Source organism: Asparagus officinalis, chromosome 1 (assembly GCF_001876935.1).
Source record: "Asparagus officinalis chromosome 1, Aspof.V1, whole genome shotgun sequence".
NCBI classification, from domain to species: domain Eukaryota; kingdom Viridiplantae; phylum Streptophyta; class Magnoliopsida; order Asparagales; family Asparagaceae; genus Asparagus; species Asparagus officinalis.
The window spans coordinates 9,045,000-9,062,916 of record NC_033794.1 but is presented as its reverse complement, the minus strand read 5'-3'; the positions used below and the strand labels follow the sequence as shown (position 1 = coordinate 9,062,916).

At 38.9% G+C, this 17,917-nt stretch overlaps 1 protein-coding gene across 1 annotated transcript; it reads left to right on the top strand.

The window, feature by feature from the left end:
- On the top strand, positions 16,074 to 17,515 carry LOC109830199 (heavy metal-associated isoprenylated plant protein 41-like). The gene is made up of 3 exons (XM_020397389.1): positions 16,074 to 16,281; positions 16,754 to 17,084; positions 17,188 to 17,515. Exons 1-3 carry the CDS (start codon positions 16,074 to 16,076, stop codon positions 17,513 to 17,515), a joined length of 867 nt encoding a protein of 288 aa, XP_020252978.1.

The window sequence follows — 17,917 nt, the reverse complement described above, 5'->3', positions numbered from 1 at the left end:
GCTGGATTTCGCGTGCGGAGAAGGGGAGGCCGACTACAGGGAGATCCAGGAGACGACGGGAAGGGAAGGCGGACGATGGGAAGGGAGATCCAGGAAACACGGTCGAATCGTCGAAGCTCACGCTTCGTTCGCGTTCAAGAGAAGAAGGGGAGGGCTTCGGGGAGACGACGGGTTAAATCTGGAGAAGAAGAATAAAGAACAATTTTTCAAAACAGTCTCATTTCATTTTTTTTATTTTTAAGTCGACATATTTTTTTTATTTATCAAAACCGATCCGTTTTTTGCCACGTCAGCCTAATCACCGTCCTAAATAGTCGGGGTTGCCAAGTCAATCCCGACTATTTAGGACATAAAATTTTAGGATTTAAGGCTTCTAATTGGGGTTTAATGCACTACTAAATAGTCGGTGTTGGTAACCCCGACTATTTAGGACGGTGATTAGGCTGACGTGGCAAAAAACGGGTCGGTTTTAGTAAATAAATAAAAAATGGTCGATTTTAAAAATAAAAAAATAAAATAGGACTATTTTGAAAAATTGTTCAAGAAGAAATTTAGATGGAGTCGACGACTTTAGTTTAGGGTTTTGTTGAATGTAATAAGTAACTTAATCACATCCTTTCAAATTTTTTTTAAAGTAATCTAAGCCATTGACAAAATAACCTAAACTTTAAAACGTTACGCTGTCGCTGTCACGTTACGTAATGTGCGATTAGCGTTATTTTCAATCGTTACGTTACGTTAAGCGTTATTTTTGCGTTATGAAACGCGTTACTTTCTATATCGATCTAAACCTCCAAAAATTATCTCATTTTTAACTTATATTTTTACAAGTAAAGGAGGATGAGGTATGTTCTCACAACCAATGTGGGACTAAAACCCACTATAATACATTATTATCAACATATAGTTTAGCAGATATTTTCGGTAGTGTGAGCCAAGAGTAAAATATTTTGCGCACACACTGTAGGTTGGGCCCACATGTCATATTCCCCAAGTGAAAACCCGTCCATATTGATAGCGATAAATGGTACACTAGAGTTATACTACTCTTCTACTCCTATACACAAAAAAGTAAGACATTTTTTTCGTAAATTACAAAAGAAAATATGAGTTCTAACGGACCCCGCTTCTTTGTCTCCAGGAGTACAAGAATAATACGGACATGTTTGGTTGCTGCACAAATAATTTTAGCAAATATTGCAGCAACAAATGTTGCACGTAGCATTTGCTGCTAGAAATTAACTTCAAATTTACCTTTTGGATTTTTGTAATTATATTCTACGAAATGTATTTTCAATTGAGATGTTCTGTGATTTATCTTTGAATGGTTGGTTAGATAGTTTTAAGACATTGTAGCATTGGAGACGTTTAATTCCAAAGATGAAGGGAGACATAAAAGTTCACTATTTCAAAGTCTTTATGGTGTTAATTTTTCTTACTTTTTCTGGGTTTATTGGCAAACAAACAGCCAATAGTTCTATTTGGACAAATAGAACCTAAATGGTTTTTTTTTTTTTATTCTTAATTAAAAATGTTTGAGGAGGCACATCAGTTCCCTCTATTTTTGTGAGGACAGATCCCTTTTTTAGGACTTTTAAGAGCCAAAAAATGCAATAATGAGGTGTATTTGAACTTAGATCAATACCAGATGGTCTTCGCAAAAATAAAATAATATGAGGCTTATTCTCAATTAGGTGATACTTAGCGGGTCAATTCTTAATTAACCATACTTATTTTTTTATTGTTTTATTTGGCTGATTCCAGACAATTTTCTCACTGATGGCTTATAAATTTTGTCGCGGATGGAAATAATAATTTGAATCCAGTGACCGGCCTCAGGTTCATGTTAAAACATTCTTCGTTACTAAGAACTAGGTAAATTGCATGTGCATAATATATGTGGTGAAAAATAGAAACACGTTTAAATACTATAACAATGCGATTTCAAGAAAATTAATACAAAATAATTTATGAAAGAATAAGTAATACTAAGAGACATTTACAGACGAAAATATTATCGTATTGGACGAGATCAACTTTGGCTTAGTGCTACTTGTATATAATTTTCAACATTTATTTGTTGATTTAATATTAGTATATTATCATCTTTTACTTATTTAAGTAATGACTTTTTTTGCTCTTATTTTTAATATATTTATTTTCTCTATTTTATATCATCTTTTACTTATTTAAGTAATGACTTTTTTTGCTCTTATTTTTAATATATTTATTTTCTCTATTCTATATCATTCCTGTGTTATTGATCCCCATGCAAAAAGATATTTTCATGTTAAACTTTAACTCTTTTACAATTGATATCAACCATTACAACTATTGTTTTATTTTTATAATTCAAAATCTAGTACTAATATAAGTATTTTAATTTTTTAATTGATCATTTTTCTATTTTACAATCTTTAAATCGAAGGTTTTATGTAAGATCTAATATTAATAGGAATATCCAGTGGGTCAGGTTTACAAAACAGACGACCCTCACAGAGACAAGAACCCTTGAATCACTATAATATCGAAAGCTAGAATGATTAATGTATTGATCCAGGAATCCTCCTCTTTTCGGATCACAGCATATATTATATGTTGATTCCACAAAGGGAAATGTAACAAGATATATGTCATAGGAAACAGCAGATTCAGGGGGGAAAAAATTTAAGAGGGTAGACGACAAGTACCCATTTATACTAAAATTTAACATGGTCCACTACAAAACAAACATTCTTGATGGATAAGATGAATTTTCATATTATTAGGGTAAAACTCAAGTGGAGTGCAAACTTTTTCCTGGTTATGTGGGTCAAATTGCAAATTGACAATACTATACAATGTGATTTTGCATAACTTTAGAGGTGCAACTACCTCTTTAAGACTATACATGAATCCTCCCTAATTATAGGCATCTAAACTAAATTAGTTATGCCTCTTTAAGACTATACATGAATCCTCCCTAATTATAGGCACTAGTATTTAACCCGTGCAAAGCACGGGCTAGTATTAATCTTTTGGTTTGTTTTATGTGTACATATTTTTATGCATCACTTGCGCTACTGTGATAACACTTTTTGTTGTCTTTCTTAATTTCAGCATCGTTCTCAATTCAAAGAATTATATGTTGTTTGCAAAGTTGACATTTATGTTCAATAAGTAAGATTATTAAATTTACTAAAAAGCACTGGTACGAATATACATTACATACATGTGTAATTACAGAAATTTACTAAACAGCACTGGTTCGAAGCAAATCTCCAAACAAATCTTCAAAAATTTCAAAAACACAAATCAAAGAACAATTCACAAATTGATGGAAACAAATCAATGAAGCACAAAAATGTATATAAAACCAAACAGATTTATCTCCTTACAGCGCATGAAAGCTCTTCTCTCAACCGATCCATACATGGAAGCCCATTATTATTATTATCAGACGAACATGCATTCTCACCAAAATTCTGTTCTCCCTTCATCTTCTTCCCTTTATCACTATCATCATCAACAACATTCCCCACTCCATTTTTCTTCACAGCAACGTCTGTAGTCAAAAACCCGATACGATTAACGAAGCCCAACTAAATAGTGATCAACAAAAAGTCCCCAAATCAGATTATTAAAATAAACAAAATTAAAAAAAAAACAACCTTTTTTGGCATCCTCTTCCCCATCATCAAGGCAAAAAGTCCCCATTTTCTACAAACAAATTTAACTCTCCATATGTATCTTGCTACTAAAATTCTCGGTAGCACACCTACAGCTACATGCAATGGTGAATCCCAACTTAAAGTTCATACAAACCATAAAAAGGCAGAGACTTTCCTCATTCGTAGTTCTTAAAAACCCCACAACTGACTATCAAAATCACAACTCCAGATCACAACAAATTTCATAGAAATATTCTAATAGCATGCTAAATTCTGCTCTAATTGAATCAGGTAAAGGAACCCACTTCCTTCCTAGTCAAAAAATTCCCATATGATAGATACCCATAACTGAATTTTGCACAAAACCAACCAATAATCCCATATTGGGTTTCTTCAAACTAAGCCATAATTCACTACAAACATAAAAAAAGTGAGAAATTCACAATGAATAGTAAAACCCACGAAGCCAAAGAGATTACCTGAACTTGAAGAAGAAGAAATGGGAAGGTTGAGAGATTTCCTCAGCTTTTTTTTCTTTTTCTTTTTTCTTTTTGTAAAAATTTGTGTTGTCTCTCTCACTATTTCAACATCTAAAATCTAACTAATCCAATAAATCTCTAAATTTATAAACAAAAGGCGTGGGGGCAATGAATCAAGTTGGGAAAGAACATCTCACAGAATATCTTTCACCAATTCCTACCCGTTAAGTTTCCTGCGCTGGGGGATTTTGTGTGGAGAAGAATTGGAAAAAGCAGATTTTTGGTCATAAGTCGACTCATGCACAGGCATAAGTCGACTTATGGTAAGTCGACTTATGTTGGTGCATGAGTCGACTTACGTTCTGCTCTGGATTGTTGGTTTTTTGCTCTGCCAAGTCGACTTATCAGGTCTGATAAGTCGACTTATGATCTCTTCTCCAGTTGCTGTTTTTCGCTCTGCCAAGTCGACTTATGCAGACTGATAAGTCGACTTATGACGGGTTTTTTGGAAAGTTCAGGTTCCTATTTGCAGTCTGTTTGGGTTTCTGTTTTGGTATAAATACCAATACGATTTGAGGGTTTTGTGAGGAGAGTTTTGGGGTTTTGGAGCACAGAAAAAGAGAGATCTTTCTGAGCTATTTGTTAGGGTTATTGGTTGAGAGATTGAGAGATTTGTTGGTGAGATTAGTTGGTTCGTTTGAGCGATTTGTAATCTCAATTTGTACTCTCCTTCTCTATTAGTGAAAACCCACCCCCTTCTTGCCCCGTGGACGTAGGCAATTTGCCGAACCACGTAAAACCTTGGTGTTTGTGTTTTGTTTGGTCTTTCTCTCGGCGTTCGTTGGTTTGGTTTCTCAAAGCATCAGTCACAACAAGTGGTATCAGAGCACGGGCAACGCTTGGGCTATTTGGAGGAGTAGATCGCTTTGGAAGTTCATCTAGGGCTTCGTTTGGTGATAAAGGTGGGATCTTTTTTTGTAAAAATCTCGTCTTTTTCAGTTTGGATCTATTTCTCGTTTGTTTCCGCATTGGTTTGGTGGTGCCTTGAGGATTATGGCCGAGAAAGAAGGAGTTGTGGGCAGTACTTCCGGCGTGAAGACCGTCCAAAGCTTGAATATCCACTCAATGAAGATTGATGTGGAAAAGTTCAATGGCACAAACAATTTTGGACTTTGGCGATGCGAAGTCATGGATGCGCTCAACGCGCAAAATTTGGAAGATACGTTGGAGTTGGACGGGAAACCGGACAACATTGATGAGAAGGTTTGGAAAAAGATGAATCGAACGGCGTGTGGTGTGATTAGGTCTTGTCTCACTCAAGATCTAAAGTATGATGTGATCAATGAGACTTCTGCAAAGAAGATTTGGGAGATCCTTGAGAGCAAGTATTTGACCAAGAGTGTGGAGAATCGCTTGCATTTGAAGAGGAGGCTTTACCGCTTCCAGTTGAAGAAAGGAACCTCCATTGGTGATCACATGAACCACTACACGAAGCTTCTTGCGGATTTGGCGAATGTGGATGTTAAGATTGAAGATGAGGACAAGGCGTTGTTGCTATTGAGTTCCTTGCCTGACGAGGAATATGAGACCTTCGTTCTTACTCTTATTAATGGGAAGGCATCTCTTTCGTATAGTGAGGTCACCGCTGCACTTGTGAATTATCAGCTTCGAAAGAAGGATAAGGAGACTTCGTTTGAGCCGGTAGCGGGGGCGTTGGTCGCAAGAGCAAAGGGTCCAAACCGTAGTGGGAGGTCGCAGTCTAGAGGGGCACATCTTGGAGTTCGTAAGAATCAATGTGCCTTTTGCAAAGAAGATGGACATTGGAAAGCCGATTGCCCAAAGTTAGTTGATCGAGCCGGGAAGAATAAGGGAAAAGCTATTCAAGCTTCAGAGGCGAATGTTGTCAAGGCTAGTGGCAACGATTCAGATTCGGATTCTTCGGGCTACTCGTTATCTGCACTGCCGTCAGTTTGTGTTGCCTACTCTACAGAGTGGATATTGGATTCGGGTGCTACATACCACATTTGCCCTAGGAGGGATTGGTTCTCCAGCTTTCAGGAGTTGGAAAGAGGGGATTTCGTGCTCATGGGGAATGATCACAAATGCTCTATTGGTGGTATTGGTACTGTTCGGATCAGGATGAGTGACGGGGTGATTCGGGAGTTGGTTGGAGTGAGGTTCGTTCCTCAGTTGAAGAAGAACATCATTTCACTTGGAGCTTTGGAGGCAGCTGGCTATAGGGTGACCTTGGCGGATGCACGCTTGAAGGTTACATTTGGGTCCATGATTGTGATGAAGGGCGTCAGAAGAAGAAATTTGTATTATTTGCACGGAAGCACGGTGATTGATAGGGAAATGACGACTTCATCAGATTCGGCTAGACTGTGGCATTGTTTGGTGCTGGGGTATATGATTGGTAATACCGTGCATTGGTTGTTGAGGAGTGCTATGACCTGCAGATTGAAGTCCTGTGAGCACATTAGGATGAGCGAGACCGTGGTGGAGTTTGGCACTTCTATCCATCGAGCGAGGGGTCTTTTTGGAGGTGTTCAGTCAGGCATTTGGGGGCCTTCCAAGGAGGCATCATTGGGAGGTAATCGTATCTTGGTTTCCACAGTTGGTGATTGTTCTAGGCATTATTGGGTCGCGACCAGTTCCCGTTGGTGTAAAGTCCTAGAAACTAGTATTTAACCCGTGCAAAGCACGGGCTAGTATTAATCTTTTGGTTTGTTTTATGTGTACATATTTTTATGCATCACTTGCGCTACTGTGATAACACTTTTTGTTGTCTTTCTTAATTTCAGCATCGTTCTCAATTCAAAGAATTATATGTTGTTTGCAAAGTTGACATTTATGTTCAATAAGTAAGATTATTAAATTTACTAAAAAGCACTGGTACGAATATACATTACATACATGTGTAATTACAGAAATTTACTAAACAGCACTGGTTCGAAGCAAATCTCCAAACAAATCTTCAAAAATTTCAAAAACACAAATCAAAGAACAATTCACAAATTGATGGAAACAAATCAATGAAGCACAAAAATGTATATAAAACCAAACAGATTTATCTCCTTACAGCGCATGAAAGCTCTTCTCTCAACCGATCCATACATGGAAGCCCATTATTATTATTATCAGACGAACATGCATTCTCACCAAAATTCTGTTCTCCCTTCATCTTCTTCCCTTTATCACTATCATCATCAACAACATTCCCCACTCCATTTTTCTTCACAGCAACGTCTGTAGTCAAAAACCCGATACGATTAACGAAGCCCAACTAAATAGTGATCAACAAAAAGTCCCCAAATCAGATTATTAAAATAAACAAAATTAAAAAAAAAACAACCTTTTTTGGCATCCTCTTCCCCATCATCAAGGCAAAAAGTCCCCATTTTCTACAAACAAATTTAACTCTCCATATGTATCTTGCTACTAAAATTCTCGGTAGCACACCTACAGCTACATGCAATGGTGAATCCCAACTTAAAGTTCATACAAACCATAAAAAGGCAGAGACTTTCCTCATTCGTAGTTCTTAAAAACCCCACAACTGACTATCAAAATCACAACTCCAGATCACAACAAATTTCATAGAAATATTCTAATAGCATGCTAAATTCTGCTCTAATTGAATCAGGTAAAGGAACCCACTTCCTTCCTAGTCAAAAAATTCCCATATGATAGATACCCATAACTGAATTTTGCACAAAACCAACCAATAATCCCATATTGGGTTTCTTCAAACTAAGCCATAATTCACTACAAACATAAAAAAAGTGAGAAATTCACAATGAATAGTAAAACCCACGAAGCCAAAGAGATTACCTGAACTTGAAGAAGAAGAAATGGGAAGGTTGAGAGATTTCCTCAGCTTTTTTTTCTTTTTCTTTTTTCTTTTTGTAAAAATTTGTGTTGTCTCTCTCACTATTTCAACATCTAAAATCTAACTAATCCAATAAATCTCTAAATTTATAAACAAAAGGCGTGGGGGCAATGAATCAAGTTGGGAAAGAACATCTCACAGAATATCTTTCACCAATTCCTACCCGTTAAGTTTCCTCCGCTGGGGGATTTTGTTCTCTCTGATTTTGTTATTTATGTTTTTTCCCCTGTTTCTTGGGTGTTTTCATAGATTGTCTGAAAATCTCAAGCAAAATATTTGCATATATAGATCTCCGTTTTCTACAAAACCCAGAACACCCATTTCAATAAAACCCAACAAAATTGAAAGAAAAACAGGAAGGAAAAAAAAAGATGAGTTTGTGGAAGCTGGTGACTTGAGATTGTGATGGTTTGGTCGTTTCTTGTGCCTCGAATCCCTGATCGGCGTATCCTCGACGATGAGGCTAGCGAGGAGAAGGGCCCCTTCATCCCAGCCAGCCATGGCCGCCGCTGACCTGAACCCGGGGCTGAGAATGCTATTGGTTTCTTTTGATGGGTTTTTTGGGCTCTTGGTTTCTTCAGATGCCATTGTTGTTTGTTTTTGTTCTTCAGAGGGGAGAGGGGAGTTTTCAAAAGACTTGGTGGGGTCGCCGAAGATGAGGCGGTCTTTGAAGGAGGCAGAGGGGGATTGGGCGGAGGAGGGGGAGGAGGAGATGGGGACGGAGACCTCGTTGTGTTCGGGGAGAGGGCAGAGAGGGGAGGAAGGGGAAGGAAAGGAAATCAGCAGAGAAAAGAAAGGGGGAAGTGCTTCACGCCGCTCCTCGGAAGAAAGAGAAGACAAAATGGGGAATGTGAGAGAGAGAGAGAGAGGGAGAGAGAACGTGGGTTTTCATTAACTGTTAATCAAAGCTTTGACGTGGGTTTTGGTTCTGAAAACGTGCGAATTTGGACGGTTGGGGTGAATTAATTCAATAATGGACGGTTGTGGAGAATTGAGGGGTAAATACAAAAAAATTATAAAATTTACTGTTCATTTTAGCTTTTTTATTGTTCTCCTTTAGTAATAAAGAAGTAGATATAAACTAAATTAGTTATATAAGTTTGGGCATTTCTCATATAACATCTTAAACTTTTAAAATGTCACAAAAAACTCTCTTAAGTTTCGGGGTCATAAGAAAACCTCTTTTAACTTTCAAAGTTTCTCAAAAACAAAATGCCTATCAGCGTGAGCTATGATTTTCATTGGCGAAAGTTTTCCTAATTCCTCTGTGCATTCCATCCATGTGAATATTGCAGTTAACGCCATTAGGTGGGTTGTTTGAAAAACTTTGAAAGTTGTTAGGTCTAAAAGCGATGGGATTGTGTGAGAATAATTGACTAAAGCAGATTTTCATAAAGTCACCATGCACAGGCATAATCGACACTGTAATCGACTTATGAGGTGAAATCGACTATCGACTTAACTTCTGCTCGATTGGTTTTCTGCCCAGTCGCGTATCAGGTCGATAAAGCGACTTAACTCTTCCCAGTTGCTGTTTTTCGCTCTGCAAATCGACTTAATGCAAGACTGATACGTCGGCTTATACGGGTTTGGAAAGTTCAGGTCATTGCAGTTGTTGGGTTCTGCTTTGGTATAAATACCTACGATTTGAGGTTATGTGAGAGAGTTTTGGGTTTTGGAGCACAGAACAAGAGAGACTTTCTGAGCTATTAGTATTGTATGTGAGAAATTGACATGAGAGTTGTTGAGATAGTTGGTTCTTATCGATTTGTAAACTCCAATTTCGTACTCTACCTTCTCATAGGCAAACCACCCCTTCTTGCCCCGTGACGTAGCAATTTTTGCCGAACCACGAAAACGCTGTGGTTTGGTTTTGTTGGTCTTCCTCCGGCTTCGTATGTTGTTCTCAAAGCACAGTCACAACAATGTCATCAGACACGGCAACGCTTGGCTTTTGAGGAGAGACGCTTGGAATTCTCTAGGCTCGTTTGTAGAAAGGTGGATCTTTTTTGTAAAAACATCATCGCTTTTTCATTGATCTATTCCGTATTGTCAATATCCGCATTGTTTTGGGGTGCTGAGGAATTATCCGAAAAGAAGGAGTGTGGCAGTATATCCGTCCGGAAGACCGTCAAAGCTTGAATATCCACTCAATGAGATGATGTGGAAATTCAATGGCAACAAAACAATTTGGACTTTGGCGATCGCGAATCATGATCGCCAACGCACAATTCTGAAGATAACGTTGATGACGGAAACGGACAACATTGATAGAAGGTTGAAAAAGAGAATCGATACGCGTGGGTGGAAGTCTTGTCTCACTCAAGATCTAAAGATGATTATCAGAGACTTCGCAAAAAGCAAATTGGAGATCTTTAGAGCAAGTATTTGAACGCACAAAGTGCTGAGAATCGCGTGCATTTGAAGAGGACATAACCGCTTCAGTTAAGAAAGAACCTCCATGGTGACACATGAACCTACCGTACACGAAGCTCCTTGCGGAATCTTGGCGAATGTGGATGTAAAGATGAAAAGAGAGACAAGGCTTGTTACTATTGATTCCTTCCTGACAAGGGAATAATAACTTCGTCTACTCTTATAATGCAAAGCAATCTCTTCGTATAGTAGGTCACCCGCTGCACTGTTCTCGCTTCGAAAGAAGGAATAGGAGACTTCGTTGAGCCGCTTTAGCGGGAGCGTTGTCGCAAAGCAAAGGTCAAACGATGGATGTCGCAAGTCTAGAGGGGCACATCCTTGAGTCTAAGAATCATCCTTTTGCAAAAGAAGATGGACATGGAACGCCGATGCCCAAAGTGTCTGAATCGACCCGCCGCCGAGAAGAAAAGGAAAAGCTATTCAAGCCAGAGCGATGTTGTCAGGCTAGTGGCAAAGATTCAGTTCGATTCCTTCGGCTCTCACGATCTCGCACTGCCGTCAGTCTTGTGTTGCCTACTCTACAGTGGATATTGGAATTCGCGTGTACATACCACTTTCCCTAAGGAGGGATTGGTCTCACAGCTTCAGGAGTGGGAAAAGGGGATTCGGCTCAGGGGAATGATCACCAATGCTCTATGGTGTATTGGTACCGTTCGGCATCAGGAATGAGTACGGGTGATTTGGAGTTGTTGGATGATTTCGTTCCTCATTAAGAAGAACATATCACATGAGTTGGAGCCTGGCTATAGGGTGGCCTTGCGATAGCACGCTTTGAACGGTTAACATTTGGGTCATGATTGGTATTAAAGGCGTCAGAAAAGAAATTTTATAATGCACCGAAGCACGAGGATTATTGGAAACGACTCACATCAATTCGCTCAGACGTGGCATTGTGTTGTGCTTGGTACATGATTGGTAAACTGCATGTTGTTTTGAGAGTGCTAGAACCGGCAGATGAAGTCCTGCTGACCCATTAGGATAGCGGACGCGTGGGGATTTGGCAGCTTCTATCCATGGACACACACACCGTGCTCAAGTCAGCATTGGGCCACACAAGAGCATCATTGGAAGGTAATTCGTATCTTGTTTCCCAAGTTGTATATTGTTCAAGCATTATTTCGCGAACCCAGTTCCCCGTGGTAGTAAAATAGAAGTAAACACATTGGAAGAACTGTAAGCAGAAAAGTAACTCATTGTTCATCTTTGGAGGTCCTTCTTGCTGGCCCGAGAGCGGAGCTCGACGCAATAGGAACACTTCATTGGATGTCAGACTTTGCGGGCGACGAGATTAGATGACAGTTCGATGGTCGTTCCTTTCTGGAGGAGGATCGCGTTGATGTCGACGCATCTTACATGGCCGTCGGCTCGACATATTGGGCTCACTATGCACTAGTCCGCCGGAATGCTGCTTTAGGATTATAGATCTCGGCGCTGCTCAAAGAATGGGTCCAGCGGAATATTTGATAACCAGCATTTGGTCACATCGTCGATTGAGATGTCGATCCGATGCACGTTGGGGTGACAGGCTCAATTGATTATCCGTTGGGACTCGATTGTTCGACAGGTATGTCACTTTGACATACTCAGTTCAAATGAGAGGTTGATCCACGTCATTTGATTCGGCAGCACGTTAGAGTGATGCTACTAGCGGTTCTTTCTTCGCACGTTGGTGAATTACCCACATAACTCCAGACATATGGTCATTTGGGATTTCAGCGAAGGGACACAAGGTGAGTTGGAGATCATTGTTTGATCAATGAAAGATTGGTTTTGATCAGTTGCATGATGCTGGTAGATATAGTTGGATATGGCCCACTGGTTTACCTAGGTAAGTGTTGATTGTCTCAATTTGGGGTCATTGGCTACTAATCAGTTGCACGATCGTTGGTATTTGAGAAGAGTTTACTGCATATTTTCTATTTGATTGAGGCTTTGGAGCGTTTGGGTGAACACGTGACTGATTCCTTGGGCAAAACAGGAAACGTACTGCAGAATTCTTTATGATGCATCCGAGTTGGTAGCGACATCGACATTGGGGTGAGGTGTTCGCCACTCTCATATGGGTCTCAGCAGTGAGCGCTGTTTGTTGGTGTCGACTCAGTTTTGGAAAACTTCGCCGAGAGTGGAGAATTGGAGAAGAATTCGAAAAACGCAGATTTTGGTAACATAAGCTCGTTCATGCACGCATGGCATAAAGTCACTATGGAGCTCGACATATGTGTGTGCAATAGTCACTTACTCGTCTGCTCTGGATTTGTTTTGGGCTGCTGCAATCGAACTTATCACGTTCGATAAGTCGACTAATGCCTATACCTTCTCCAGTGTCTGTTCTTCGCTCCTGGCAAGTCGTATCTTATCAGACTGATTAAGATCGACTTAGACGGGTTGGAGAAGTTCAGGTTCCTATTGCATTCTGTTGGGGTTCTGTTCGGTATATAATATAACAATTACGATTTGAGGGTTTAGTGAGGAATTTGGGTTATGGAGCACAGAATAAAAGATCTTCTGAGCTATTGTTAGGGGTATTGGGAATATGAGGAGAGGTTGTTGTGTAGAGTTAATTGGTTCGTTTGAGACGATTTTAATCTCAATTTGTACTCCTCTGCTATTATGAAAACCACCCCTCTGCCGGCCGTGGACGTAGGCAATTGCTCTGACCCACTAAAACTTGGTGTTGGTTTGTTTGGTCTTTCCTCGCGTTCGTTGGTGGTTTGGATTTCCTCAGAGCACATCACCACATTTTGTGCTCCAGTCGATGTGTTATTTATATTTTCCCTAACTGTTCTGGGATCTCATAAGATGCTGAAAATCTCAAGCAAAATATTTGCATAATATTACTCCATTTTCTACAAACCGCAGAACACCATATTCAATTAAAAACCGAACAAAATATGAAAAGAAAAAGTAAGGAAAAAAAAAGATGATTGTGGAATCTGGTGACAATGAGATTGGAATGGTATTGGTCGTTTATGTGCCGTGATATCCTGATCGGCGTACTCGACGATGAGCTAGCGAGGAAAGGCCCTCATCCCAGCCCAGCCTCATGGCCGCCGCTGACACTGACACAGCCGGGGGCATCTGAAATCATTGTTTCTTTGATTGGTTTTGCCTTCGTTCTTACACATGCATTGTGTCATGTTTTATGTCTCACGGTAGAGGAGGAGTTTAAAAGACTTGGTGGGGCTCGACGAAATAATCGCACGGTCATTTGAAGAGGCAGACGGGGGATTGGCCGGAGGAGGGGCCGGAGAGAATGGAGCGGGAGACCGAGCGGAGGCAAGAAGGAAGGGGAAGAAAGGAACCAGCCAGAGAAAAGAAAGGGGAAAGTGCTTTCATGAGCCGCTCCTAGCCGAAAAAAAGAGAAGACAAAAGGGGAATGTGAGAGAGAAGAAGAGGAGAGAAGAACACTGGTTTTCATTAACTTTAATCCAAGCTTTGACGTGGGATTGGTTATGAACATACGTGGAATTTTGACGTTGGTGGTGAATAATTACAATGAATGGAACGTTGTGGAGAATGAGGGAAATCAAAAAAATATAAAATTTACTGTTACCCTTAGTCTTTTATGTCCCTTTAGTAAAAAGAAGTAGACATAAACAATAGTTTAAAATAATGGGCATTTCTACATATAACATCCCGTTAAACTGTAATGTCACACAAAACTGCACTAATTTCGGGTCCATAAGAAAAACCTCTTTTAACTATTCAAAGTTCCTAAAAACAAAATGCTATATAGCCGTGAGCCTATTATTCATATGCGAAAGTTTCCCTAATCCTCTTCATCGCATCCATGCGTGAATATTAGGCAGTTAACACCATTAGGATGGGTTTTTGAAAAACTTGAAATATGTTAGGGCTTTTTTCTTCTTTTTTCTCATTTTTCTTTTTCTTTTCTTCTTGTGTTTGGTGTGTGTGGTGTGGTCGCGTGTGGGGGGGGGGGGGGGTTGTGTGAGGGGAGGTTACATCTGGAAGACAATCTATAGGAAGAAAAGCCTGTACCTTAAGTGGTTGTATTCGTTGGGACTCATTTGAGGCTAAAGTCAATATTTCCGATGGAAATAATTTAACCCTCATGATTTTACAAATTAACCTTCTCATTTAATAACTCACCACTAACTCATGTCTTTTTTGGTCATTTCAACCACAAAGATCCATTCATTTGCCAAATACTCTACAATTGAAAATAGATTATAATTCACTAAGTTTTCCAAGCATTCTAAAATTTCATGTTAGAATATAAAATATGAAACCTGAACTCTCACCCAAATTTCGGAGTTTTGATGTAATGGTTAGAGAGACTTTCACATGATATCAGAGTAGGCCCTCGTCCAAATCTTACTATCCACGAATTTAATGCGGATTTAAAAAATTATTATCTCTATGTGAGTCCATATTTCAGCCCATTAAAATGGGGGCATTCAACCTGTAAGGAGTATACTAGAAGATAAAACAATAACCCTCAAGGCTTATCATAACTTCGATGTTTGAATCTCACTAGCCATGAAATTCTTTGCGGGTGTTTAAAAAAGTTTATAACGTGAGCCCAAGTATAATCTAGGTCTCTACCCATGAAAGGGCCTTCAACCTACAATAACTTGGATAATTAGACCAAGAGAGGCACTTCTTCTTGGACACAAAATTCATTGTACCAACTATGAAACAATGTGACAAGTGTCACTTGGTCCCATACTTTTGGGTTCAAAGTAATTTGGGTAAATTTCAAAAAAAAACCACTTGGGTATGTACTACATGCAGATAACCCTCTTAAGTCTTAACTTTGTTAATTCCACGAACCACACTAAAATTTGAGATGTGTTGCGCATAACTTCTATGAATTTATTTTATTCTCCTGATTAAACACCTTGAAAATATTTTATTTTAACTCCAAAAGTATAAAATCGCGTAAGTCTAACATTTCATGTTCCTTGGCATGATAAAAAAAAGATGAAAATACCCATCAACCTTCGACGAAAATAATTAAAAGGATAAGAGGTTGATTTTTTTACCTTGAAAGATTTTTTTTTTTAAATCACGCAAAGGCATGTGACAGTTTAGACCTGACGTTGCTACTTTGGGGGTCAACTGTCAAAGTGAAAAATCTTCAAGAGTATAGTGGAACAAAAGTATAGTGAAAAATCTACAAGAGTGTAGGGGGTTTGTGGAATCAACGTAGTTAAGGAGGTTTTGTTCAAAATTAACCCAAGTACTCTTTTCATAAGAGAGACATAAATTGACGCATGAGAATATTTCATGCACACTTTTTCCTTAAAGACGACATAAATTGGTTTCAGACCCCTCACCTTCCCCATAATCAAACTCAAATTACTTCTTACTCTCTCGAGAATGCTTCCTCTACCTTGGGAACAGATTGAAAATGCACAGGCTCTGCCACGTAGAATATTTTCATGCACACTTTTTCCTTGAAGATGACATAAATTGGTTTCAGACCCCTCACCTTCCCCATAATCAAACTCAAATTACTTCTTACTGATATCTCTCGAGAATGCTTCCTCTACCTTGGGAACAGATTGAAAATGCACAGGCTCTGCCACTTAACTCCATGGCTAATTTCATGTATAAATTCACCCATTGGATTTCATTTTTATACAAATTTGAATGGGTGAGTCCACTGAAAGTCGCAAATTAGGAGAGACAGAAGACAGATGGATAACACACTACTCCAGTTCTCACAAGATTTTACTTGTGGGAGAAGGAGATTTTTCATTTTCTGCGTGTTTGGCTAAGTTCTTTGGTTCTGCCCAAAACATGGTAGCTACTTCATTAGATTCTGAAGGTAAAATCCAAGAGGTCATCTCTACCCTTCGTATTATCCTCAGTAGAATCTATCTCTATTAATTGCTTAATTTGGTTATGATGCTTTCTAAGCTATCAAGTGATTTCTAACCACTGAATGGATTATGCACCAAATGATGGTCTATCCTAATTAGATCGGTAAAGCAGTATTTGAGATCATAAGGATGCATTCATATGTACATAAGATGTGTTTAGCCTCTATCATGTAGTCAAGTTAAGCACATGCCTGTTGATGGATATTAATCTAAAATGCGTATGCACATTTATGGAATAATGCTAGATAAGCTTAATGCTGGTTCTTTTAGCGGGCATTTGATGCGTTGATCTTTATTTGCATACATTCACGTGTTTGCTGATCGACGATCTTTCATTTGTATAAAGACACATTACACGTTGTTAACCAACATCTCAAGTATTGCCAATGTACTAATGATGCTTGATATCATTTGACGTACATGAGTCAACGATATGTATTTTATCAGTTTTGTTGCGCCGTAAGTATGGGACCTTAGATGCAAATCTTAAGAAGCTCAAGTCATTGCATATATCAGTTTTGTTGCGCAGTAAGTATGAGACCTTCGCTACAAATCTTAAGGAGCTCAGGTTCATTTCGTTGCGCGGTAAGTATGGGACCTTAGCCGCAAATCTTAAGGAGCTCAAGTCATTGGGATGCACCATATTGCACGAAGTGGATGTCAAAGACATGGATGAGCATGATACTCTAAAGACCATGAAATTTGATCGAATCGTCTACAACTTCCCACATTCTGGTTACTATCTTTGCTACCGTGAGACGCACCCTGAACTTATTAGGTGCATATATATTTACTTCAAAATTTCTTTCTTTCTTTCTTTCCTCCTCCACTCTAATGCTTGATTTCAATATCCACACTACGTGATGTGTTTTCACATACAGGAGGCATAAGGAGTTGATGAAGGCGTTTTTTGCAAGCGCATCAAAAATGCTGACTGACTGTGGTGAAATCCATGTGTCGCATAGGGATGACCATCCTTACGTAAAATGGGAGCTCGAGAAATTAGCTGAGGAAGCCCATTTGGTTCTCATTGAGAAAGCCGAATTTGAGAAATGGGACTATCCAGGATACGAAAACAAGAAGGGTGATGGTCGACGGAGCGACGAAACCTTCCCTCTGAAGGAATGCTTCACTTTCAAATTCTCACCAAGTCTGGGGATTTCAAAATTGATGAGGGAATTTGATGATAACCTTTTATTGGATCAGTGATCTTCGAACATTGGTTATGTTTAATGATTTATCTTACATTGGATGGTCTAAAAATGTTAAGATTTAGAACGTTTGAAAAGTTTGCCGAAGAATGAACGGAAATTGAAAGGCTACACATAATTTTATGGACGTTAATTATCTTTTCTTATTTGGGCTATTTTTTAAAGTTTTTTTTTATTTTTTTTTATTTTTTTGGCTGATGGCCATGGATGATGGAGCTGATTAGATTCCAGTGATTGACCTTAGCCTCATGTTAAGCAATCACTTACTCTCCTCTTACCATTCACATCAATCAAAATAAATAAATAAATACCCACTTTAAAAGTCTGAGTACGAATTCTTATCAGAACGCCCCGCAGACTATTAACATCAGAAGCTGTAAAACTAAATTTCCAAATCTTC

Bases quoted from the DNA above. Each gene is read 5' to 3' on its own strand.
- LOC109830199 (XM_020397389.1), top strand. From the start codon at position 16,074: ATGGGTGAGTCCACTGAAAGTCGCAAATTAGGAGAGACAGAAGACAGA. The intron at 16,282-16,753 runs GTATTATCCTCA...GTATTTTATCAG, and splicing joins AGAGGTCATCTCTACCCTTC to TTTTGTTGCGCCGTAAGTAT. The intron at 17,085-17,187 runs GTGCATATATAT...TTTCACATACAG, and splicing joins ACGCACCCTGAACTTATTAG to GAGGCATAAGGAGTTGATGA.